The following is a 25,191-nucleotide window of genomic DNA, read 5'->3' on the forward strand; positions in this document are numbered from 1 at the left end:
TATGCAAGTGTACTCGGATGTACCAAACATTACTTGATCACTGAACACAATGGAATCATGAGCGCTGCCTTCTGAAATTAACAACATGAATTTGACCATTTTGTCATTTTTAATGGTCGTAGATAAATAATAAATAATGCTTACATTCTTGTTAACGAAAGAAAACAAATCAAATTATACTCATTAGCATTGTCACCTAATTTGATAAGGATTGGACAAGAAATGCTTGAATATGAGACAAGAGTTAAAGTTCATTTGATCAAATTTTGCAAATTTAAGGGCCCTAACTCTAGAGTAAATAGTCTGATTAGGAAGTTGATCGAAATTGTTGAATCATTTTGGCCTTAAACATGTGAACCCTTAGTAGAAAATAATGTGTAAAAATGGACGCAGTGAATGAGGTTAATGTTTAAAATAAAGTGCGATAATTCCATAGTTAATAATATGATTCGACTATTGGTCAATCTCAGTGTGGTATTTTGACCATTAATATTGTAACACATTTTGGAAACGTTTGGGTAATAAATGTTTAAGTAAGAAAGCGGAAAATATGACTTGGTACAATTTTGACAAGTCAAGCACCATAACCCTCGAATATATCGTTCGATCTCTCTGTTAATCAAACGCGGTCCTGATATTATGCCAGTTAACATTGTGATCAAGTTTGATAAAGATTGGATTGTCAATGCGTGAGAGCGGATGATAACGCGGATGACGACGAAGAAGCTGCCACCGGACAACATGATCTCTATATGTTTGCCATGCTTCATAAAAAAAACTAATAATGATGTAGTCCGGGATTGGGATCAAGTCAATGACTTTCAATAATTGCCAGACATAGTAATTTAAAATATGTTTCTTTTAACCATTCTCCCAGCATCACATTATTTGTAAATGTTGTTCATAAGTTCATGCGTTATTTTGGTCATTAATGACACGCCTTGAGGACTCACTTTGAACCCACAAGTCCAAAATGATATTACATCGTGTTTGTGAAACAAGTACTTGCTACTTCAAGAGTATTTTCTGTCGAAAGTCACCAATAGCGAAGAGATACGATGGGGCCACTAGAAAGCAGGCATTACTCGCAGGGCTTGTATTGATGACCGTATTTCCGGGCTGATCAAGGTTAGTTGATTCATGAATAAACAAAGGGCATATTGGAGTTTGACCCTCATTCTGATAGACCAAAAACAGAAACACGGGGTTTGATTTGAAACACTAAAGCATTTCAAGTTGGTAATTTAAATAAAACAATACCAATTCCAGTTAACTTGTCTAAGTACTTGGTCTCAAAGTGGTGAAGAGGCAGGAGCACCAAGAAGGGATTGGACAGGTGCTCGAGCGGCTCTGGTGTGATGAACCTGAACCTAACTTTAAAAGAGACTAGACACCAGATGGTACACTTGCAAGGAAAAAAAGAAAATTGTTAAAAACGTACTTAAAAACAACATCGTTGTGTACATTGAATCTAACTTAATGATGTATCGCATCGCTAACAACAAAAGATCTTACGCAGTTATTGCGCATTTTTCTAATTCGAAATTTACTAGGGTTGTCTACCACGTAAATCCCAGGAAGTTAGAAACTATCGTCGGTTTATTTATCTGTACTCATAAACAGATATGATTTAAACTGGGAAACCACATTATTCACTATTTTAAACGGGGAAACAAAGATGAGACAACTACATGAGTGTTGCGTTTATTATGTAAGGATGTAAAGGGATGGGTTTTTTTGCCCTCTACTAGCTGCTGGGGTCTGCACCAAGGATTTATTAAATAAAACAGATAAGCTAAAATGACCTTTTCTGAGTGTATCACAAATGAAAAATATAGCTTAAAATAACACTGCCTGTTAAATGTAAGGTCGTTGATTACAGGGTGATAACAGAGTAGAGTGTGTTAACAGAAATACGATATACATGTTATGTTATTTAAATAACATTGGTTGGTTTGTTTTATCTATTTCTTTAAACACAAACTCCAACAATGCACGTAGACAAACAGTCAATAAAACAAATATAATTATCTGGTTATGTAGAATAACAGTGTGTGTTTTGTAAATTTTAGTCAAAACCAAATTTTACAAATTACAATTTGAGAAAGCATTGACATTAAGGTAATATCAAAACGGAAGATCAGTCTATGTAGACCAATCTGAACGCGTTTGAATAATAATAAAAAGAAATACAATAACATAAAAAGACAAACTAAAGCATATGAAATCTAATCAAAATCGAGTGGTACATAGCTACTTAAATTTGAACACTTCCTGGTTACACAATGCAAACATCTTTCCTAAAATTACAAGCAAATACCACAAAGCCTCTTATCATTGTTGGTTGGAGTGCATCTGAAACAATCCCTATAGCAAGTTCTTTTCAACTTAACTTTTTTCCTCAAAACACCTCCAAATGTTTATGCCTTATGTAATAAAATATTGAACTTTAAGTTTTGAACGGACTAGTTTTTCATCAGACATCCCCTTAAGGCATCCGACCCAAACATACGCTTGTTCTCTGAAAGCCTAAATTAACCTGGTCAATGATACCTTAATAGTATGGTGTCAGCAGGTATCTAAAATTCACATATATGTGAGTCGAATACCTTTAGCTCCAGAAAAAGGTCATTTTGACCGTGGGTTTAAACTGTGGGTTTATTTTCAAAGGCATTTGCAACTTACTATAGTACAATAAATCATCAGGAACAGAACAATACTCAAATTACAAAAGAAAATAACAAAAATATTCAATGTTAATGTTTCATAACAGAATATCGTTATGTCCGTATAATTGTATACTCTTTCACATGAAGATTTTAAAAGTAATGACATTACATACTAATCCAGTTGTCTGGAAAATAGTCCGTTTTGTTCAAATCTCTATCAAGGGAAGAACCTTTGGTTGGCCACGCGGAGAAATACACTGTTATTCCACCGGAGAGCCAAGCGCCCCACCAACCAAATGACCCGATTGTAACAATCACGTGATCACAACACACCATAAGTGCAAAGTCCAAGACATCGGTTTGAAATGGGGAGAAGAACACGTCTGGTCCTGATGTATTGTTTTTGCACCATTTCATGTCGTCACTAATTATCACAAAGTTGACCCTTCTGTTGTTAAACCGATTTCTGAAGTAGTCCATTGACCTTTTGAGATACGCCGGATCCGAGGGGGTATTCCCACGTTTTATTGTCACCTTCTGAAGCATGTCTCCTCTTCTAACATGTACGCAAACGTTCACAGCATCTGTAATGAACACCGAGAAGGTTATTAGGATTTTTTGAAACCATGGTATGACATAGAGAATACTAGGTTAGTGCCGGCAAAACGGAGGAATGTATCGGGTGAGCCGAGGGCAACAGCTTATCTACAAACAATCATGTATACTATGTAGAATAAAACAGGACGGCTGTTTCTTCAAACGGTTAGAATACTGAAATGATTTATCTTATATTGCGGAATTAAAGCTATAATACATAAAGTAGGTCATGTTCTTTTATTGAAAATATTGCGTGCATATAATTGACAATAGATAAACTTCACATGATCAACAAACCTAATAAAACAAAATTTACACGGCACCTTGTAATTGGATTGAGTTGTATGCAAGTGAAAAGAAAAAGACGAATTTTGATGCAATACATTAAAGACACGCCTGAATAGATTTAATTGTGAATATATATATTTATCAAAATTTGAATTAGGGTTAACATGCATATCGGAAATTTCCTGTTGAATGACCGGAGGGTGGACGATCGTCAATATTCGCCAAGAGGGGATCCTGAATTTCAATATTCTACATTCCATCTCAGTCTCGCTCTGAGATTGACCTTTAAATATAACTTTGGAAAAACAAAACCAAAAAGTTGAAATGTTTGTGCAACTATGAAATATTAGTGTCTACATTTAAGATATAAGCCTTAATAAGACAACTAGGGAAACATCGGGTAACATCGACATATATCGCCACTCGCCGTAATAGATCGCGACAAACATCGGACGTATTCGGCCTGTACCGGATGTTGCTTCTTTTTAGAAACAGAAGGTATTTCCCCGCTATTCATAGGCCAATAATGAAATTTCTACATCGTAAAATTTGGAAACTCGGTGATGTTTTTCTTGTGAATATACGTTTAAAATAAATAAACACTAAAAGTCCACGTTGACAGTTGATTACGATACATCTAACAATTTGAGTCATTTCAGTAAAACATGGATTATAAGTGAATTATACGCGTAAGAGAAGGTTTTCTGTCGAAAAATCAAAATGTCAACAATCATCATGATCATGGGACTGGAATATTCAGATATTCGTGTCCAAGCGTTATGAATGTAAGTAGACATTGAGCAGTTTTTACGTTTATGTGTTCAAAAACGTTAGTGTTTTAATTTATTTTTAGAATTCTTAAGTCATTTTTATTAGCTAAATGTTTAGACAGCATGTTCATATTTTTACATGTACTTTAATATTTACATGTTTAAAATTTTACATGTACTTATGTACATTATTTATGTTTATGAGTATCTCATCTTTAATTTGATTATTTTATGTTAGAAAAATATTAGACTTAAAATTTTGTTTAGTATCATTTTAAGCGTTTTTGTACGTGACTAATTTCTAAGATACCAAGATACATGTACATACCCGTTATTTGTTTACATAATGCATATTTTTAAAGTTAACCAGTGGGAAAAAGTTGTGCGTGGTTTGGGGCTCGAACCCATAACTGCTTGGACACTAGCAAAACTCATTTTGCTTGGTGTAGGTCTCGCCAAAACTCCAGACTGTCTGGAATCCTAATCAACCATATGCACAACAGTTACATATTCGTGCCTACCACCCATTACCCTTGGCTTAAACAGATATTAGTGCAGAATGTATAATACTTGTGCATTCGGATTTTACGGTGGTAGTTTCTGCTGGTTGATGATCAGAAGTCTAATTTATTTCAGGCAGGAAAATGACTGAATATTACAAAGTCAACAACACTGGGTCATAAAGAACATTAAATGTTGGATCCTTTAAAGCCGATTTGACAGCAATGTCTATGCACAAGGCAGTCGCTTCTGATAAAGATGATGTGAGTATTTTATATAAACCATATTTGATTTGTTTTTTGTTGTTTTTTTAACACACTATATTGAATAATAAAGTGGTGTTGGTGGTGTTGGTGGTGATGGTGGTGATGGTGGTGGGGATGATGATGATGATGATGATGATGATGATGATGATGATGATGATGATTTTCATTTTACTAGTATATAAGTATCAGCTTGCTTTTCAAAACAATGTCGAGAAATATTTAACTGCTTATATTTTATTTTGTATATGTATGCCAGTATATTTATATATAATAATTGGTTTGAAAGGCTTCAAAGTACAACCATTTCCTTTACAGCTCTTAACATTCTGATCGGTAACTGAAGGGGCATGAAAACCAAATCAGCATTGACTCAGCATTGAGAAGTTATCATCTGTGCACACTCTACAAGTACAAACGCATGGGAACAGACAGAATTTCAAATGTTGAAGAGTGAAGAATTATTGTGAAAAAATCTAAATGTTAGAATAGCAATGACAACATAAAACAGATGGTCAAACACATAGAGATCAAATTACCCACAGAGATTGTTTACAAGTGAAGAATTATTGTGAAAAAAATCTAAATGTTAGAATAGCAATGACAACATAAAACAGATGGTCAAACACATAGAGATCAAATTATCCACAGAGATTGTTTACATGTTATAATATTAAAATTAGATTTGTTGAGAACTTTCACTTTGGCATACTTGGAGGTTCATTTCCGCCCGCTTAGTGTTCTTGTTTCTTCACATATTGTAGTTTAAAAGTACACTCATTTTTTAAACTCTGTATTCTGAGTTAATATTATAAGTAAAATGCAATTCTTTGAAAGAGTATATTTTATTAATAAGTCCAATTAAGCTTAAGAATTTTTTACAAGAAAATGATTGTTTTTAAGCATTTAATTAGCTAAACAAATGTATGGTTACATGACATTACGTATATTTTCTTCAAAACTGGACGGTAAACTATCATTAATTATCTCTTAAATTGTTCCATAGACATCATAGATAATATTTAAAATGATTTTACCAGCTTGCCTTATATTTAACTATTTTTTTTATAATTTTATGAAACTGCTATACATGTTCAAACATCGAAACACTGCTCTGTTCCGAAGAGGCACAAGATGAATCAAAATGAAAAATAACTTTTTTAATTCAAAATCTTCAAAATTTGGATAAAAGTCCAATAGTATACCCTGATTATAACTTTGTTGATGGTTAAAGCTTTTATAAAAGTGTGTAATACATGGCTAATACCTTAAGCACAATAAAAACAGAAAAAAATGAAGTTGATAACCGTAATGAGAATTATAAATAACAAATGACAATAATGATGTAAATTGCTAGAATATAGTTTCTTGTTCTTATACAATGTACTTTCTTTTATTGGGAATCAGCATTCTATGACGGTTAATTGAATTCCGTCCAGTATTTTTCAAGTTATGCTTCAGACAAAACTAAAACAATGTGCAATTACTCTGTTATTGGCTGAAATATAGTTATAGTTATTGAGCAATGCACCGACTCTGTATAAAGTTAAATTAAATACCATCCAGTTACTTTCAAGTTATGCTCCAGATTTGAAAAAAGAAGGGTAACAAATCCATGATTGTCATGAATATAGTTATGGTTCGTGTACAGTGTACATACTTTGCACTTTACAATTGTATGAAGTTTACTTCAATTCCATCAATTGTTATTATGTTATGCTCCGGACATGTAAAAATAACAAGGAAAATAACTCTGTATTTTTAATGGAGCTATTGTTCTCGAACAGTGCTCTTCATCCCATTATGTTCTCTGTTTTAAGTAGTTTAATTAAATAACATTCAGTGGGTTTCAAGTTATGCTCCGGACAAGGAAAATTGTGTGTCTTCGTTTGTCGGGTGTATAATAATGTATTACAAATTTTTAAAATTTACCTTGCTGTATATATGTATTTATCATTGGAATTTATAATGTTAAATACGGTAGTGCGTTTATATTTGATATGGCACTTTGGGTTATAAAGTTTTACATTTTCCTTGTGGAAATTGCTAGTATTTGATAACTTAACACACTGGGTGTTGTACACATGGCTATTAAAATTATGTTTTTTAATTTAATTGCACAAAGAATATAAAGGTGTTTGTTCTGTCTTAATAACATATATAAATTGGACCTGTTACAATAAACAACGTACGATTGCGAAGATTTTTCTTGTTGAGGACTATGAGTGGCAATGATTTGTATTCATACACTCAATGCAAAGAGTGTTTACAGACATGAGGAAATTATCGATTGCAAGCACATAATGAATTAAAAGCAGCACGTTGGGTTTCAATTTACACAATAAAGTGTATGACAAGGTCATAGAGTACAGGCCATCGAGTAGCTCCTATCTAAGCCTATTGTGATATTGATTTGATAAAACTACTTCTCCTCACATAATACGTAATTGTCTAATTAATTGTTGATTTAAATAATTGATTCCTTCTTTAACAGGTGATGTTGGTATCCGGTCGTTGAGTGCTTGAAAATAATTTATAAGTGTATGTGTTATTTTGGGGATAATTCTTCATTGTTTTCAAGTTGATGCGTGCTCTAATTTGGCTTATATAATCTTTTTTAGTAATAATTGATTAATGATGAGACAAGTCTAAGATTATGGCCATTATCATTTGTTAAAAGCCCACAAAAGACTCGAGTTCCAGTGAACTCTTGTCTCCTTCCAAGGCGGTAATTCAATCATTACAAGGTAAAACAATTTCGATGAGAGTATAGTTTGTTTGTGGTGTTTGTATTTGTGTATGTGGTGTCAGTTTGTTTTTGGTGTTTTTATTTGTGTATGTGATGTAAATATATTTGTGTCTATAGTTCATTGTCGTTCGTAACTTGGCTTGTGTCCCTAAACAGTTTTTTTTTAATTTTCGACTACTTGGCTTAGCTCTGTTTTTTATTATATTTTTATATAGGTTGAAAACGCACAAATCTAGCATTCAACTGTTAAGGGTGGTCAAACTCATTTGAAGAGTAAAATAAAACAAACAAAAGATGACCACTATTCACAGTATTCCAATTACCAAAAGCAAGGCATAAATAAAATTACCCTACGCCAATCCAAGGGTGTGTGTGTAAGGTTTAATGATACTAGCACTCGGGCAAGACCCATTCGGCGAATGCTTCATATAAGGTTATTGGAGCAAAGTGCACAGACAAAATGGAATCCCGGATAAAACTGCCCTATTTCTTTATCTTGCAGAAGTGTATATCAATATCACACGAGGCCCACAATTTATAGAAGACGATTAGTATTTTTATTGGTATGATAGGGAATGGAATGTTCGACCCCTGGATTGAAATTCAAGTGTGTTATCACTTTACCATTGGCTGCCTTAAAATCAACCAGCTCATTTATACCCTACCACTTCGGTAGTGCTCTGGTTTCAGTTCAGCGAACTGCTTCAAGGTTGATCGCTGAATGCCTTATGTGTATTTAATAAGGCTTAGCTATTCAAATGAACAAGTATTTCAGTCGATCATTTATCATTTCAAAGCTTCGTTTACATGCCAGTAAGATGTTCACAAAACCGTGACCGACACTGTATACGGCTGTAGGCGCGACAAGCGTGAACTTACTTTTTTCTGTATTAAAATAGAAATCAGAAATCATGCTTTACTCATTTGACTTTTATTATCAAAAGAAAATAATATGCGTTTGAATTATATACAGATGAAAAAATATTAGCCTGAATACTTTTATTTATAGCTAGGTATTCACAAATTCAACAGTATAAAAGCGTCTAAATATCGCCGATATTTATATTCATCTGTACCTGAATCATATGCATGTTTTGGTTTTGATGAAAAGAAAAGATAAACGCGTATAATTTTCAAGCAGAAGTGAAGTGTTGTTTTCTAAAAAAATCCTGAATATTTATTTTCAAAAGGCAAAAACCTTTAACAAATAAATGCCTATCGTTTGACTGTGGACTGTTGCTATGATGACAGAAAAATGCCGCTTGTTCAAGCATTTTCTATTTTCGGGTCGTTCTGTTCAAAGAATTATTTCTTACATGATACTCAATGTCTATGGAATTTGACCAGATGATGTCGATGATGTAGAAGACAGCCTTAACTTCACAATGTTTCGTTGTTTGGTTTGAAATTATGTATGAAAGTTTTTTGGACCAAAAACTGACAAAAAACAAGTCCAAAACATGATATACACGAACAACTGGATCAGACAAAAAAATGTTAGCCTACTTTGATATGAAAATTATGTGTTTTCAAGTTATTCTCAAGCTTGACTTTAGATATGAAAAACAACAACAAATGAATAAACTTCTTAGTTATTTAGTTTAATGTAGCATAGTGAAAGTTAGGTACCTGGTGACGATATGTTTCTAAGGAATCCTTTAGCTTTATCCGTATATTCGGCCTTTAGAGTAAACATCTGCCGCACTTCATTTGTCGCATTAGCAAAATATCTCCAACTCTGGCGAAATCCACCTAACGTCCAATTGCGAGATGTGTCCAACGTTTCAACCACCGTTTGGTACTCATGCCTTTCTTCCTTAACCAGAATGGAATTTGTTGCCGGGAACCTATAATATATGTGTGGCAATTCAAACCACTTGAATATTCTATGGTTATTAAACGTCGTCCGAGGTAAAAATCCATGTCTCTTGGCCACTCCAATTAAAGCTGCGATTTTAAACAAGAGGTTCCCAGCGCCTCCCTGCGGATCATTTAACGTAAGATATGTATTGCAAGTTCTATTCTTACGAGTAATGTTTCGATTTGCATCAATCATATCATGCAATACTCTACTATCTTCTTGTCCACTGTTTTTCCTTATCTGGTGGTTAGCATACTTTGCCCAGAATATTTCAAAACAATCATCGCCATAGGCATAGGTAGAGTAATTTCTTGGCTTGCTCATTGTGTTATTTCCTTGTTGGTTTATTGTACCATTCAGTGTAAACATATTTTCTTGAAAAAGGTATATAAAACATATGGTTACCAATATTATTAACATGCAGTATTTTCGCCAATGGTTCTTTTTTCCGCTCGTATCCGTCACTTCCTGCATCATTTTCAGTCTTCTCACATGTACTGATAAGTTGTTCCTATCACTATTTCTTGTCGATACGGCCACCTATGGTTATCGTCCCCTGAAGTTAATACAGCGATGCTCGTCTGAAATATATACAATAGTCTAAAAATTATTTTGAAGATGTATTTGAAGGAAGGTTTCATTTTAAACTAAATACAATTTACAAATACTCGTTTTTAAAAAATAGCGGTTGATGGTAAAAATAATTTACATATGTCTTAAAACATTGCTTGTGGCTTGTTTATTTGTATTGTTTATATTGTGCAGGTTCTTGTGTGGCTTAAAGAAGTCGCACTGTCCATCGTATAGATATGAATGTTACATTCTGCTAAAACTGCCGTTGTGGCTATTTGCGTAAAAAAGTCTGAGGATAGAGGCCATGACCAGGTCATGGTCACTATTTCTACCAAATTTTAAGACTATAAGACTACCTCTTCTGGAAATGAATTTTTGAAAGTAAGACAACCTTGATGTTTGGCACACTGATCGCAAAATATGTAGCAGGGGCGGGTCCAGGAGTTGACGTTAGAGAAGTTGTAAGTGTTTAACTTTCGGCCCTCCCCCCGAACCGAAATTTCTTAGGTTTAAAGAGTTGGCAAAAGGATTTTGGGGTTCTCCCCTAAGAAAATTCTTACAATTGCTAGTCTTAAATGGTGCATTTTTAACTATTGTATTACGTTTTATCTTTTATATTGTAATAAAATGTAAATTTGGACTCAATATTTATGTGACAAACTACAGAAACTAGCTCAGTAGCCAAAAGTTTAAACATTAACCCCGTTTAATGGCACAAAGTAAACGCCAAATACATAGAACACAAAAACAAAAAGTCACAAACAAGAAACGTGGAACAACAGCACAAAACTCGACAAACAACGCAGTGCATATTTACTATAAACAAAAAAACTAGGTATGTTTATCAAGGAGCGTAAGGTAACGCCTTGGAACGGTCAGAAAAATGTAAATACTGGCATCTAAAGCGCATTGTTTATATGGAGTGCAAATCACCTTTTAAGTTAAACCTGCCGGTTATTCATTTCCCCTTCCCCTCTTTAAGTCAAACACGTTTATAACGTATTATGTTTGCAACAATGTTTTAAGGTATTAGCCACGTAATACACACTTTTATAAAGCTTTAACCACCAACATAGTTATAATCATGGTACACTATGGAACTTTTATCCAATTACATATTTTTTTAACGTGAATTAAAAAGTTATTTGTGGCTACAAAAAAGCGATAAGTAGCTATTTTGTCTATATTTGAAAAAGTATCACAGTATCAGAGATTAAAAAATAAGCACAGCTTCTGGTCAAGTAAACTTCAATTAACCGAAAACTTAAGTTCAAATGAAAATTGTATTGGAAAAAAATGAAAAAAAATCCTTTTGATTGGTCTTTTCGGAACAGAGTAGTTTTTCGATTTTTGAAAATATATAACAGTTTTATTAAATTCACCAAATAGTTAAAATTTAAGGCCAGCTGGTCAAATCATTTTTAATATTTTCTATGATGTCTATTGAACAATTAATAAGACAATTTATGATAGTTAACCGTCCAATTTTAACGAATATATATATATATATATATATATATATATATATATATATATATATATATATATATATATATATATATATATATAATGTCATGTAACCATACATTTCTATAGCTAACAAAACGCTTAAAATCAACGTTATTCTTATAGAAAATGATAAAGCTTAGTTGGACTTATTCATTAAATGTACTCTTTCAAATAAATGCATTTTACTTATGTATTAGCTCAGAATGCAGTGTTTATAAAAGTGTACATTTAACTTAAAATATGTGAAAAAACAAAAACAATAGAGCGGGCGGAAATACCCCTCCAACAATGCCAAAGTAAAAATTCTCGACTATGTTATAATAACATATAAAAATATGTTTGACATTCTGTTATCATATGTCATTGGAATTCTAACATTTAGATTTTTTACACAATAATTCTTCACTCTTCAACATTTGAAGTTTGGCTTTTTCCCATGCGTTTGTTTTTGCAGAGTATGCACAGATGATAACTAATCAATGCTAAGTTAATACTGATTTGGTTTTCATTCCCCTTAAGTACATTATTCATCAAGAATGTTTTCTTGTAAAGGAAAAAAAAGTTGTACTTTAAAACATTTCTTACTAATTTGTATAGATAATTTTACTGGCATACATATACAAAATAAAATATAAACAGTAATATTTCGCCATTTTATTTTAAAAAACAAGCTGATACAATTTAGTTTGATAATGTTTATCTAAGCTGTTCTACTGATGAAATTTATCGTTACATCAACTCCATCACCATGATCACCACCACCAACACCCCGACCACCACATAAACATGTAGTTGTTGTGCATACGGTTGATAAGGAGTCAAGACAGTCTGGTGTTTTGACCGAATTCGCAAGACCTACATCAAGCAAATGAGTTTTGTTAGTGTCCAAGCATTTGTGGGTTCGAGCCCCTAACTACTCACAGGTTAACTGTGGAAATATGCATTTTGCAAACAAATAACAGATATATACATGTATGATGGTATATTAGAGATATGTTGAGTACCAAAACACATAAAATGATAATAAACAGTAATTAAGTTTAACATTTTTCTTAGATAAAATAATCCAGATAAAGTGTACTTACTCATACACATAAATTATGTAGATATGTACATGTAAAAATATGTAACATGTACATATGTACATGTAAAAATATGAACATGCTTTTCAAACATTTAGCTAATAGAAATGATTTAAGACTTACAAAGATGAATTAAAACACATATGTTTTTTTAAATCACGTACAAAACGACCCTAGGTCTACTTAAATTTATAATTTATTATACCTTTTCTTACGCGTAGATTTCGCTAGTAATCCATTTTACTGTTATAAATCAATTTGTTAGATGTATCGTAATCAATTGTCAGCGTGCCGTTTTAGTGTTTATTTAATTTTAACGAATATTCGTGAGAGAAAAAACCGAGTTTCCAAATGCTTCGATGTAGAAATGTTTCTAAATGTCGATGTACCTTAACCCACACATTATAAATAGAAACGACTGTCTATCGCGTTAACAGGCTAAACAAATTTATAATGTGTTTGGTATTGATTTTAAATAAAAGAGTCACTTTAAGCAAGTAGAGCAATTACATCATGACTTTACGAGTTATCATCTAGTTTGCCTTTCAGATGAATACATGGCTTCATATCCAGATTAACTCCTATATTTCTGACAGCCGCCCCCCACCTCCCCTCTCACAACCTTACCTAATAAGTTATTAGGAGTGGCAACGAGTACCTGAGTTCTCAATCGACCGTCCGAGTACTCGAGTATTCACTTCTCGAGAGTCGAGTACTCGGAAAATAATGTTTAAAATTCACAAAATACAGACGATGAAACAGTACTGGCAAGAAAACAATGTACGGTTCCTTTAAACCCCCTCTATTTACACAATTGACGCTATTTTGATAGTTTTAACGCGATGCTCTCCCCTCGTTAATTTTAGCTCACTTGAAATACATGCTTTGCATACATATTTGTGTAAGGAACATTTTTAAGTAAATATGATATCATTTAATGATTATTCATTTACCCTCCAGCAAAGTCTCATTTATTTGATTTTATTTTCAACGGATAATGAGTTTCTGCATTAATATCTTCATTCTGCAAAATGCAGAATGTTAGTAAATTTACTAATTGAGTTTGACGTAAACGCCAAAGACACAACACAAAATCAAAGAATCACAAACAAGAAACATGGAACGACAGTACATAACTCCTCAACAGCACAGTGCATACATACTATATAAAACAAATAGGTATGTTTACCAAGGATTGTTAGGTACCGCCTTGGAACGGTCAGTAAAATGTAAATTTACTTGGGGTTTAAACCAGTTTGTGTGCACAACCTCACTCTGATCCCAGCAATCCCGAATAAAGAAAAGAAAAACGTAAATGGTCAATCTTATCAAAGTATGCATGAACTTGAAGAAACATTAACTCCGATTATTGGCACATGGTAAACGCAAAAGGTAAAGAACACACAAACAAACCAGAAACATGGAACAACAGCACAAAACATCACTACCAACTCTTAGAAAATGAGGTCTGCAAGTCAAGGTGCGTACCCCATTGGAATGCAAATTGTTTGCTTACATAAACATTTACCGAATTTTAGAAAAGAATTATTAAGTACAAAATTTAAATTTCAATAACATCTGTGCATGTCCAATATATATGTTTATCTGAGAGATCATTGGTAAAAAAGGCTTTTTTATCATTAACCATGCCATATACGTAGTTTTCTCCCTCGCAAAAGTATTTTCGATAAGAGGAGTTAATTTGTTTGTAACTTAAGATTGTGGAATATATGTATATAGCGTTGAAAAGTCATAAGTATTATGCGCTGAGACCTTATATCGTCTCCTTTCAAAAGCATTAACTAAATCTAAAGAATTATTGATAGACCAAAAGAGATTAATTCCAGAATTCTCATTAACTTTGCTTCGGTATTTTTCACATGAAACTAAATAGCAGTTAAGCAGGATGTTAGTAAAATTGAAATTTGTTAAGTAGAACAAGAAATGGAATTAAAAATAAATCGTGATTTATACGGATTTTTATGTACCCAGTGTATTGTAGGAATGTTTTTATTATCATCATTCAACATAACTTGAAATTTAGCATTATAATCAATATGCTTTTTAATAACACTTTCTTCATTGAGTTGGCTAGGAATGTAAGTTCAAGAAAATTGTAACTCCTCAATGATAGTATTTACATAATATAAACGTCAAACTATGATTACATCATTAGCTGCTTTGTCAGCTGGTACAAAAAACAGTGTATATTTTATGTAGGGAATTGATATCCATGATCAGCTTCGGAGTTATCGAAATAGACTTTGGGCGGAGGGCCATTGGATTATTGCTGAAAAACTGTATTTAACACTCACAAACCAGAAACATGGAACAACAGCACAACTTAAAGGTAACATTATACTGTTTGTGTTTATTATACCAATCTTGGATAACATAAGACTATGTTTCATTGTGTTTGTATTTATTTACTTTTGACTTGTACATATTATTGCTACATGTTTATTTATGGTAAATTAAATGTTTCAATACAATAAGATACATTCAGATTCTGAAAAAAATCTGATTCCTAAAAATTAAATAACAGTTGTTGTGAGAGTATACCGTCGGATTAGGACCCCAATTTGCAATTTGCACTGATTTCAATAAGCGAGATTTTGATAGCGGTCTATCTCCTTCACAATTATATTGTTTACCAATTAGGTTTTACCAGACGATGCACGAGCCAATTAGGAGGGACATTTACGAGCATTGATTCGTTAATGAGCGTATTTTTGCAAAGATAGTCACAATTGATTGGTGAATATCTTTAATTTTGAATTATGAATATTCATGATGTTAACAACAATATTAAAATATGAGGAATTAGAAATAATATGTTGTAGAGTAAACAGCTGAACACATATCACAATAGATTGTGTTAGGTATGCACCTCGCAAAGTCCACGGCGAGAATTATAAGCAGCCGACAGAAAATCGGATAAATATACGCGGTTGGTGTCGAGAGAGCATTACGTAGTGCTAGCTTTTCGTATGTGCTGTTTTATTATTATTTGGTTACGTGCTCTTTGTATTTTGAAAAAAAACTATTTCAACAGTCTACGGGTTCTACAGAATATCATTCCTCACTGTAGCTTTTGTTGTACAAGTTTCGTTTTAAAATTCATTTTGCATAGTGCACAAATAAAAATTCCACATATCTTTTTGTCACAAGACTTCCTCTAACATTCCCAATTCATTGACTTTACAAGACAAAACTATTGAATATTTCAATGTTTAATAGTAATTTGTAAGATAGCGCTTGGACAATGATGTTACAAACACATACAAACACATGCAATACAAGCATTTAACAATACATTCTCGTCCAAAGTCAATATACTCAATAATGCTCAATGTATTTGCATTATAAACCATTTCAACATCAATGCATCTGATTGTGTCTGTTAAAAAGTTATATTCATAGTGTTCATAACTAGAGTCCAACGCTTAATGACCGATATACACCAATATCGATGGACTGACCACTTTTCCTATCATAACAAGTTTGTAAATACCAATGAAATTATCATACAGAGGAATTTCCCGCCTGATTCATTACATTCAAACGTCGAAAATACAATTCCTAAAGCTTTTAACAAACTTTTATTACTTGTACCAACACATATTTGCCAAGGTTTCTCTCCAGTGTATATATATTTGACCACCGAACATTCGATTTCCCTTTCCAACATGCTTTGCCTGGTCAACGACTGTTATTTCATCTGCTAGTAAAATAACTAACCTAAAGGGAATAGACACTATGCAGATGGTTTCAACATCGGCAAATACAGTATTTCCTCAAAACAAGCCTATGCATACCAATACGAGCTAGCATGAGGCATATTATACACCATTTTACATGATTAAAAGTATATCTTTGCGCTATCTCTGCTGAGTTTACCCGTTTACAATAGCGCATAGAGATTTCCCAGTTAATAGTATATACATTTAGCATGTGAAACTCATGTGATTAGTACAGATACATAAACCGACGCTATTTTTAAATTTAGCGGGTTTGTTGTGGAATATAAAACCAGTAAATTTCGAATTGGAAATACGCAAAAATTGCGAAAAATACATGTGTTGTAAGCGATCTGATCAGGAAGTATTAGATTTCGTGCGTTCTACACAACTATCTGAAATTAATGTAAGTGTTTATCAATTTTCATCTCTTGTCTAGTCCCTTTAACAAAATTAATAGAGTCCTTATTACATCACAACACAAACGAAATAAAGCATGAACATCACATTTCACACGTTCACACGCAATGCATTTGACTCAAACAGAGTACCATGCTCGTTCAATTACGCGGAACGTTATTAAAATAAAATTAACAAACGTATTTGACACTGTCTTGAAAGGCATTGTAGAAATACTCTGATATAGATTATAACAAATCATATTCGGTCTCAATAAGAAAATGAGCCGTTATCCAGAATTGTAAACAGAGTTCAATGTTGGTATATTTAACATGAATTACAGGAAACTTTTCAAAGTAATCAAGGCCTTCGAGTTGGACAATACAAAAGTCTACATCTGTACTACCCTTTACGGAAACAGAAATAATGGAATTCAATGTGCAACTGTTAAATCAACAACTTTGCGTTCTTTTGAAACATGTATCCCTGTAATTTAATATCCAAGATAACCACATCAACACATCTCGACAAATAAATATAACACCGCCATTTTGAATCGGATAGAAATTGGTTATCAAATGATCAAAGAAGAAATAGACTTCATAATATATAGACGATTTTTTCAGGAGGTAAAATAACAGACACATATAAGCACTACTTTCAAACGTAAAATACCTCCCCGATTTGCCTACAACTAATATTGAAATATTCATTTGACAAAATTTGGCTACCTAAAATAAGTGACTAAGCTTTAACTGAAACATGTAGATTATTAGCCAAAGCACAAGCCGCTCTAAATATATAAATAATATTTACATACAAGATATATAATTTATGTTCCATCCATTATTATTCCATAATCCATATGACCAGTTACTAATTCGTTTTAATCAAATATATTTAGAATGCATTTTTACCTTAAACTAGTACAAATATAGACGTAGCCTACCCTTAACGAACAGTGCGTAACTCGATCGATACGGCAAACAAACCCATGAAAGCACTATCGCAGTCAATAATAAACGTGTCTGCTTAACATGCTCACGTTTACAGGCTTTGTACACATATTAAACAGGGTTTATCTGCAATGAGTTAAACAATACTTGCTTGAACTGATCTAACAGCCTTTGTTTGAAGGTTACCTGAAAATATTTCAATTTTATGTAAATTGGGTTATTCAAGATATCTGAGAAATCTACATTGCCTATAATTTCTTAGCTTTAGATGCCCAGTTACCTTAACCTTGAGCAATACCATCCCATCCTACGATACCTGGGCCCGTATTCACGTACGTGTCTTAGCCTCAAATGTAGACTTAGGACTCAAGACTCAGACTTTGGGCTGTAAAACGGTATTCACTAATGTTTCTGAGATCAAAGTTTGAGTTCAAAGTCTGAGCCTGAGTCTCAAATGTTGAGTCTATAATTTAGAAGCTTTGCAACCTTCAAAGATGGCGGCTGGACATAGAGCTATCGTTAGAGATCGTATGTTTCTGAGGCAAGTGCCACGTCCTCGTGTTTTTCGCGATAGGAGTAACCCTCTGGAGGACCTAAGGGAAGAGGAGATATTTGCTCGTTATCGTTTCCGGCCGGATACGATCTACTTCATTGTTGATTTATGCCAGGCAGCTGCCCGGGACACAGGCAGATGTTTCGCCATACCTTTGGTGTTGTGCGTTTTAAGCTATCTGCGATTTTTGGCCACAGGAGCTTTCCAGTTGACTGTCGGTGACACTGTCAACCTGAGCCAGCCCACAGTTAGCAGAGTTTGCCGCCAGGTTGGACAGGTGCTTTCTGCTCTTGCAGACCAGTATATCAGCTTCCCCTCCGGTGATCGTGTCCGTCAAGTGAAGCAGCAGTTCGGTGCCATGGCTGGTATGTAATATCCACTAAATATTCACTTCTTAAGCTTAAACTTTAAAGGAATTACTCAGCTAAAAAATGTTGTTTACGTCACCTCCATGAAGGAGAGTATTCCTAGTGGGACGTAAACCTTGTACCCTGTTATGTAGGTTAACCTAAAAATAGCTCACCTATAGTCTTTTTCACTCTTTCTGTCATGAATACATGTATGTTTATGTTTACCTGGTTTTATGTATACATGTATGAAGTAAGCAATGATAAAAAAGTCTTGACAAGTGATTTTTAAGCATGACAATAACTGATATAAATGAAATTGTGTCTGTTTGACATATTCCTTCATTTCAATGCAAATGTTACTGTTGATATACTGTAAATATTTTAGTAAAATAAGTTATAATGACATGTACAAGGAGTTCTACATGTATTTCATCAGTATTGAAAGAATTAACTAATATATAAAATATTGATAAATGATCCAATTCCTCATTTGATGTAAAAGTCTGAGTGTGAATTTCAATACATTACAGTTTTACTATGTTTTTTCAGGAGCCATTGATAGTAACAGATGGTATACAGTTCCTCTTTTCTGAACACCTAAGACTGGGGCCAATAACAAAAAAATCTTACTTAGTCTAAAGTTATACATGATCATGTTTCAGGCTTTCCCAACGTTGTCGGGGTAATTGATTGCACCCATGTTTCGATAAAGAAGCCATCGGCCAATCCAGAGGATTACATTGGGAGGAAAGGAATTCCTACAATAAATGTGCAGGTAAAATGAATTTAATTGAATTGAATGTTATCCATTTTCCAAGATGTTGAAGTCATTTACCATAACCATCTTAATCCTTGAGTTTGTACTCAATTATAAAGGTATATTTAACATAACATTTATTGAACTGATTTGAATTATATGTAATTTAGCATTTTTGAAATCACAAATATCAAACTGTGTATATTTCAGGCTGTATGTGATGCCTCATATAGGATTACATCAGCAGTAGTGATGTGGCCAGGGAGGACACACGATGCACGAATCTGGCGCCAATGTGCACTCCGAAGGAGGTTTGAAGACGGTATGACCATGTTGTATATGCCTTAATCAATGGATACATTGGTACTGTTAAATGAAACCATATGCCTCCTGTCTAGTTATAGCATGCATTCATTAACATTTCAGACTTTGCATAAAATGACAAACTATCAAAATCAGTTCCAATTAAACAGAGACATCTGTTTTTTTTTCATATAACTGATATGTAATGTTCATAACATATGAATAATATGAGTTGAATTTGATATATATCAACTAAAAAAAATACATAGAGTCATTGTTGTATATATGTATATGAAGTCATGCAGTCAAAACACAGGGAAAGCTATCAATAAGAAGTATATACATTTGCCTCTATAAAATGATCATTATGAAAATAATCATTAATATAAATTAACAGTGTCAATCATAAAGAGGATACTTTCTCAAACTCCAGATGAACATTGTGAATTATAAATGAATGAGAACTGTGTAGCAATTGGATATTTGAAAAGTAACAAGCAATACCCTTAACTTAATTGTCTGATGACTTTATGGAACCATACATTTTATAAATTTGATATGTATAAACTATATAGCAAACTACAAACCTTATGTCCTTAATAAATAATTACTTCAGCAAACTTTACAAAGAATATTTCATTGGACATGGATGAACAATGATGTGTAACATATATATGAAATGTCATCATCAAACTTAGTGGCATAACATATATGGTTTAAAAACTTTAATAGCACATGAATTTCAGGGCATTACTTAATACAACAAGTACATTTTGACTTGATCAAAAATAAAGTCACCTAAGCCAATCATACATGCAATTCAAGAATGTACAAAGCTTTAAATATTTGAAGATTGATGTAGGATCTCAAAAGTAAGTTTGAAGAAGTTAGCTTAAACAAGTACATCACCTTCAAATATACAATGAAAAATACAGGGACAAGCCTAAAATGTTTCAAAGACAATCTAACAGTGTGCTTGTTACTTTCAAATATCCAATGAATTGGTTGAGCAGAATTATTTATTAAAAGTAAAGGAATCTACAAAAGGATTTCCTGAATGAAACTCAATGGAAGACCTTTGTAAATAATAACTTTTGGCAGCATCAGCCATTTCCTTCAATGAAATAAGTGCATTTTTTTGTTCTAATAATAGGTCCATCTGGAGCTTGATTTTTTTGGTCTCCTCCCTAATTCTGACATTGTCAAGCGATAGGTTTTCTGCAGTTAATTCATTTATTGTGGACTGCTCCGTGGTGACAATTTTTCTTTTTGCTGAAAAACAACAAAAAACATATTTTTATTTTATACTCGACTAAATACATATAATGTTAGTATAGCTATCACATTTATCATTTACTTCAATCATACATTATTCTAAAACAAAATCACTATATGCTGCTTGATAAATTATAGAAAAGATGTTATATCCGCTTTTCTTACAATTATGATATCAAAGCGTAACACTTTCTATTAAACAATTTTCAATAGGTTCTTTACATGAAAATACTTCATTTGGTGCCAATTTGGTGTACAATCCCTTGAAAGCAATCAACACGTACAGGAGTGTTAAGCATTTCCTAATAGTTCAAGAAGTTGAACTTAACAGTATTCATGAACACTAGATTCTTCACAAGGAAATATATTGGCAAAATAAGAACACTGGCATATCAATACAGTCTATGCATGAAACACCTTATATGTTATTGCTAAAAATAATATCAGATAAGACCTTTTCGAATTTGAGTTAATTTTAGATCTACCACAGCAGATGGTACAAGCACAGGAAGCGTTTGCATAAAAAGATCTGTCATAAACTATGACACAAAAAAAGTCTCATTTAATCTTTACTTAAATGAAATTACCTTTCCCGGTCTTTTGTCTGCACGACTTCAATGGACCTGAAAGATATGAAAAAGTTAATTTGTTATGTCGACTATATTTAAGCTGTACTCTCACTCATATACTGACTGTTTTAAAAACTTTTTTATTTCTTGTCTCAGAAAGATAAAAATTTGACGTGAAATATCTGCAAACAAGTAAAAAAATATTGCTGACAAAACATCAACTTGCAAGAAAAGTCTGGCAATTTGAGCGCATAAAAATAGACCGAAGTAAAACCATGTCAAAGCAAGGTGAACTTAAATCATTGTGGAAACCAAAAATTGAGAATTTTATTGAATTTAATTCTTGAATAATGCCTAATAAAACAGATATTATTATATTGAGTAGGATGCCAAAGAAATTGCTGGGAAATTAAACAAGGTGTGTTGGAAAACCGGCGCTTGGGTGAGTAGTATAGCTCTCCATATTCTTCACATAGCCGAGCTAAAACTGAATGCCATCAGACAAAATTGTGTGATTCTATCAACGTAGCTCATATGATAATGTATGACAACATTTTTTTTATGTACCAGACAACATTGCACGCATACATTCAGCCTTCCTGCAATACATAACACATTAATGAAAGTGAAAGGGTTTACGGAATTGAATTGCTTCTATTGATTTAATGTTGGAATAAGGAAAAGAATGAAATATTTTACCTCCTGATGTTTCTGGGATAGTGGCCTCAGACGTTGGCTCATCTGCCAAGATCATTGAGGCCGGTTTCGAGGCCCGAAAAATTTGTTCAAGGTCTGCAATAATAAAAATCATCTCGAAAGTTTGGCATGGCACGCTGGATTGTTATTTCAACAATGGAAAACTCGTACAACTTCTACCAGTATACATAATGTGATTTGATTTTGTATTTATTATTCAAAGTCATAACAATTTCAACCAAAATATGAACACCTTTAAAATTAAAAACTTGTTTCAGTCATCAAAATTAGACTTTTGGATGAACAAGCCCGAACTATTGTTTTATTGCATGATAAATAAAATTCAGAATTTGAGCAAGCCCGGAAGACATTTTACCAGAGATGAGGGCTTGCTGTTTACTGTCGATCAATTTGACATGAATATACAGTGCATATCAAACATTAGACTGATAAAGCTTTTACAAAACATATGTGAATGAAGGATAAAACATATGTGAATGAAGGATAAATACCATCTGAATCAAATCCTCCGCCAATGCCCGTGACAACTTCGTGTGTGGCAAGATGGTCTGCCACACACGACTCTGCCACGGACAATACAGCTGATGGGCCCCCTCCTGTTGGTGGATGCCGCAGCCCACTGACTTTGTTGATGGCTAAACGAAACAAAGATAATATGCAAGAAAATGTACTTTTCTGTCATCTTTTCACACCTGACTGAATCAACAATTAAAGCAACCAAACATCTAGAAATATTTTGTTTTAGTTAATGACGTTAGTGACTGACACAGTGAGACTTGACACAATGAGATGCATATAATCATATACATGTATACTTTCAGTAACTTCTGCAATTTTTCGTTGCAAATCTTTTAGATTGTTTCTGCCTCTATGAACTAGTAGCATGGTAAACATATTTTACTTACAACGTCCTTTTACATTTTGAAATTTCTTCCGGCATTGTTCCGAAGAACGTGGAGCTGTAAATTCACTGAAATATAACAACATGAGGTGTTTTACTTTTAATTATTTTAACTTCAGTAATTCTTACAAAGTTGAATGTCCACTGGTAATTGTTTCAATGTATATTGCATTCTTATAAAAGTTTAAATATTTTTTTTATGGATGATTTTCATTCAATTGCCAAATCAATAACAAGTTTATACCATTATTACAATGTTGATAAATGTATATTATAAATTAGTACAGTATGTTTCAGTGGAACAATAATGTGGCAGTAATACAGCTATGCATGGCCATGTTACGTAACTGTTATTTATAATAAAATTGTTGAAAACTGTGTTTAATACCGCATGCAAAATATTATCCTTATGAACAATTATCCTTCATGCCATGCTGTATCAAAAAGAAATAACAACAAAAACACATGTACAAATAAGGCATAAAGTCTGTTTCAACTATCAAACGTACTGGCTTACAACAGTGGCAATCTCTTGCCACTTTGCCCGGCGTTTAGTTGAAATTTTTTCAACCCCACACCCTCTCATCTCTCCGAAGAGAAGATCCCAATTTTCACGTACGAGGCAGCAGAGTCTTACCTCTGCTGCCTCTGTCCATGGGGGACTTTTTTTGTTAAGAAACCCTAAAAGAATAACAACGTTATAATATCTAAACTTTCTAGTCCATTGCTAAGGTATCTACGTAAAAAAGAGTTCTCAATGAGAAATTATTCAGTATATGATCAGCATGTAAATTACTTTTTTAACGAAATGCATGATATCAGTATCAATAATTTATAATAAAAAACATGTAAACAATATACCTGTCGAGTCCATTATCCGTCTGTCAGTGATGTAACGGCGCGTGCGAGCACCTGCTGACGTAATCATGGAAAAATACCGCTTGCATCATCGACATAAAGTATTCTCAGCTGAGTCTGAGTCTAAAATCGTTAGTGAATACCAAAATCAAAATAGTCTCAGCATAGCCTGAGTCTGAGACTGAGACTGAGTCTGAGTTTGAGTCAATAAAAAATGTACGTGAATACGGGCCCTGTTATAGACAGTCGTTCTTAAATATTTAGTCCATCGATCTTTAAATGTGCTCATAGTTTTAAATTCGGGATACTATTACATGTGTATGCCTTTGATGTGTGTGTGTATTGCATTGTGCGATAGTTCTAACGATGGAAGTTTTCTTTATGAGTTGGCAATGTTTGCTTCAAGTCCTAGTTTATTGACAATCTCGAATAACTGTTTGTACATCATTATCATCTTAAGTAATTGCATCACTCCGCAAGGAGTATACTCGGTAAGGTATTACTATTTTTGTTTTCTTGTGTTTGGTTGATTGTTAACAGTCTCTTGTGTTAAAGCTGCACTCTCACAGATTAAACGTTTAGACAACTGTTTTATTTTTTGTCTTGGAACGAGCAGTTTGTTGCATAAATATCTGAAAACCAGTGATAAAAGGCTTTTGACAAAAGATCAGATCGCAGATTTTCATATTTCCTCTCCAAAATTGATGTTTTATGCATTTTTCTTAAACAGTTAGTAACGGTTTAAGCCATAAAACATTAAATTTGGAATGGAAATATGCGATCTGTTCTTTTGTCAATAGTCTTTCATCACTGGATTGCAGATATTTACGCAAAGATTTGCTAATTCCAGAACAAAAAAAAAAAGTTGGAAAAACGGTAAATTTGTGAGAGTGCAGCTTTAAAAATCTTATTTGTACATGTGCACATGTAAATACATTTCGATACAAGTAA

General features: G+C 33.1%; 3 protein-coding genes and 1 long non-coding RNA gene across 10 annotated transcripts; 2 read left to right on the top strand and 2 right to left on the bottom strand.

The window, feature by feature from the left end:
• Positions 1–1,690: 1,690 nt before the first annotated feature.
• Positions 1,691–19,057, bottom strand: LOC128222804 (galactoside alpha-(1,2)-fucosyltransferase 1-like). Of its 6 annotated transcripts, none has more exons than XM_052931926.1 (3): positions 18,663–19,057; positions 9,467–10,279; positions 1,691–3,253 (listed from the first exon to the last, which is right to left on the bottom strand). In XM_052931926.1, the coding sequence occupies exons 2-3, from the start codon at positions 10,173–10,175 to the stop codon at positions 2,835–2,837; spliced, it is 1,128 nt and encodes a 375-aa protein (XP_052787886.1). In that variant the 5' UTR covers positions 10,176–10,279; positions 18,663–19,057; the 3' UTR covers positions 1,691–2,834. The 6 variants fall into 6 exon arrangements, with proteins under 6 accessions (XP_052787886.1, XP_052787890.1, XP_052787889.1 ...); XM_052931930.1 differs by lacking the exon at positions 18,663–19,057 and adding an exon at positions 18,238–18,631; XM_052931929.1 differs by lacking the exon at positions 18,663–19,057 and adding an exon at positions 17,951–18,045.
• Positions 18,452–19,453, top strand: LOC128223347 (putative nuclease HARBI1). Its single transcript, XM_052932626.1, has 2 exons — positions 18,452–18,875; positions 19,410–19,453. Exons 1-2 carry the CDS (start codon positions 18,452–18,454, stop codon positions 19,451–19,453), a joined length of 468 nt encoding a protein of 155 aa, XP_052788586.1.
• A 69-nt stretch (positions 19,454–19,522) lies between these two features.
• LOC128224500 (uncharacterized) lies at positions 19,523–22,455 on the top strand. Its single transcript, XR_008259492.1, has 3 exons — positions 19,523–19,635; positions 19,828–19,939; positions 22,150–22,455. It is a non-coding gene; the product is annotated as an uncharacterized LOC128224500 (long non-coding RNA).
• Positions 19,616–24,014, bottom strand: LOC128224499 (uncharacterized). Of its 2 annotated transcripts, none has more exons than XM_052934349.1 (6): positions 23,892–24,014; positions 23,387–23,451; positions 22,973–23,116; positions 22,464–22,556; positions 21,783–21,818; positions 19,616–21,192 (listed from the first exon to the last, which is right to left on the bottom strand). In XM_052934349.1, exons 1-6 carry the CDS (start codon positions 23,966–23,968, stop codon positions 20,936–20,938), a joined length of 672 nt encoding a protein of 223 aa, XP_052790309.1. In that variant the 5' UTR covers positions 23,969–24,014; the 3' UTR covers positions 19,616–20,935. The 2 variants fall into 2 exon arrangements, with proteins under 2 accessions (XP_052790309.1, XP_052790310.1); XM_052934350.1 differs by lacking the exon at positions 23,892–24,014 and adding an exon at positions 23,771–23,829.
• Between the last annotated feature and the right edge of the window lie 1,177 nt (positions 24,015–25,191).

This window comes from Mya arenaria, chromosome 17 (assembly GCF_026914265.1).
Source record: "Mya arenaria isolate MELC-2E11 chromosome 17, ASM2691426v1".
NCBI classification, from domain to species: domain Eukaryota; kingdom Metazoa; phylum Mollusca; class Bivalvia; order Myida; family Myidae; genus Mya; species Mya arenaria.

Excerpts from the sequence above, each read along its gene's own strand:
- LOC128223347 (XM_052932626.1), top strand. The coding sequence starts at position 18,452 with ATGGCGGCTGGACATAGAGCTATCGTTAGAGATCGTATGTTTCTGAGG. Across the intron at positions 18,876-19,409 it reads GCAGTTCGGTGCCATGGCTG|GAGCCATTGATAGTAACAGA; the intron begins GTATGTAATATC and ends ATGTTTTTTCAG.
- LOC128224499 (XM_052934349.1), bottom strand. The coding sequence starts at position 23,968 with ATGAGAGGGTGTGGGGTTGAAAAAATTTCAACTAAACGCCGGGCAAAG. Across the intron at positions 23,117-23,386 it reads TCAAAATGTAAAAGGACGTT|CCATCAACAAAGTCAGTGGG; the intron begins GTAAGTAAAATA and ends TGTTTCGTTTAG. Across the intron at positions 22,557-22,972 it reads CGGAGGATTTGATTCAGATG|ACCTTGAACAAATTTTTCGG; the intron begins GTATTTATCCTT and ends TTATTATTGCAG.
- LOC128222804 (XM_052931926.1), bottom strand. The coding sequence starts at position 10,175 with ATGATGCAGGAAGTGACGGATACGAGCGGAAAAAAGAACCATTGGCGA. Across the intron at positions 3,254-9,466 it reads TAGAAACATATCGTCACCAG|ATGCTGTGAACGTTTGCGTA; the intron begins GTACCTAACTTT and ends TGTTCATTACAG.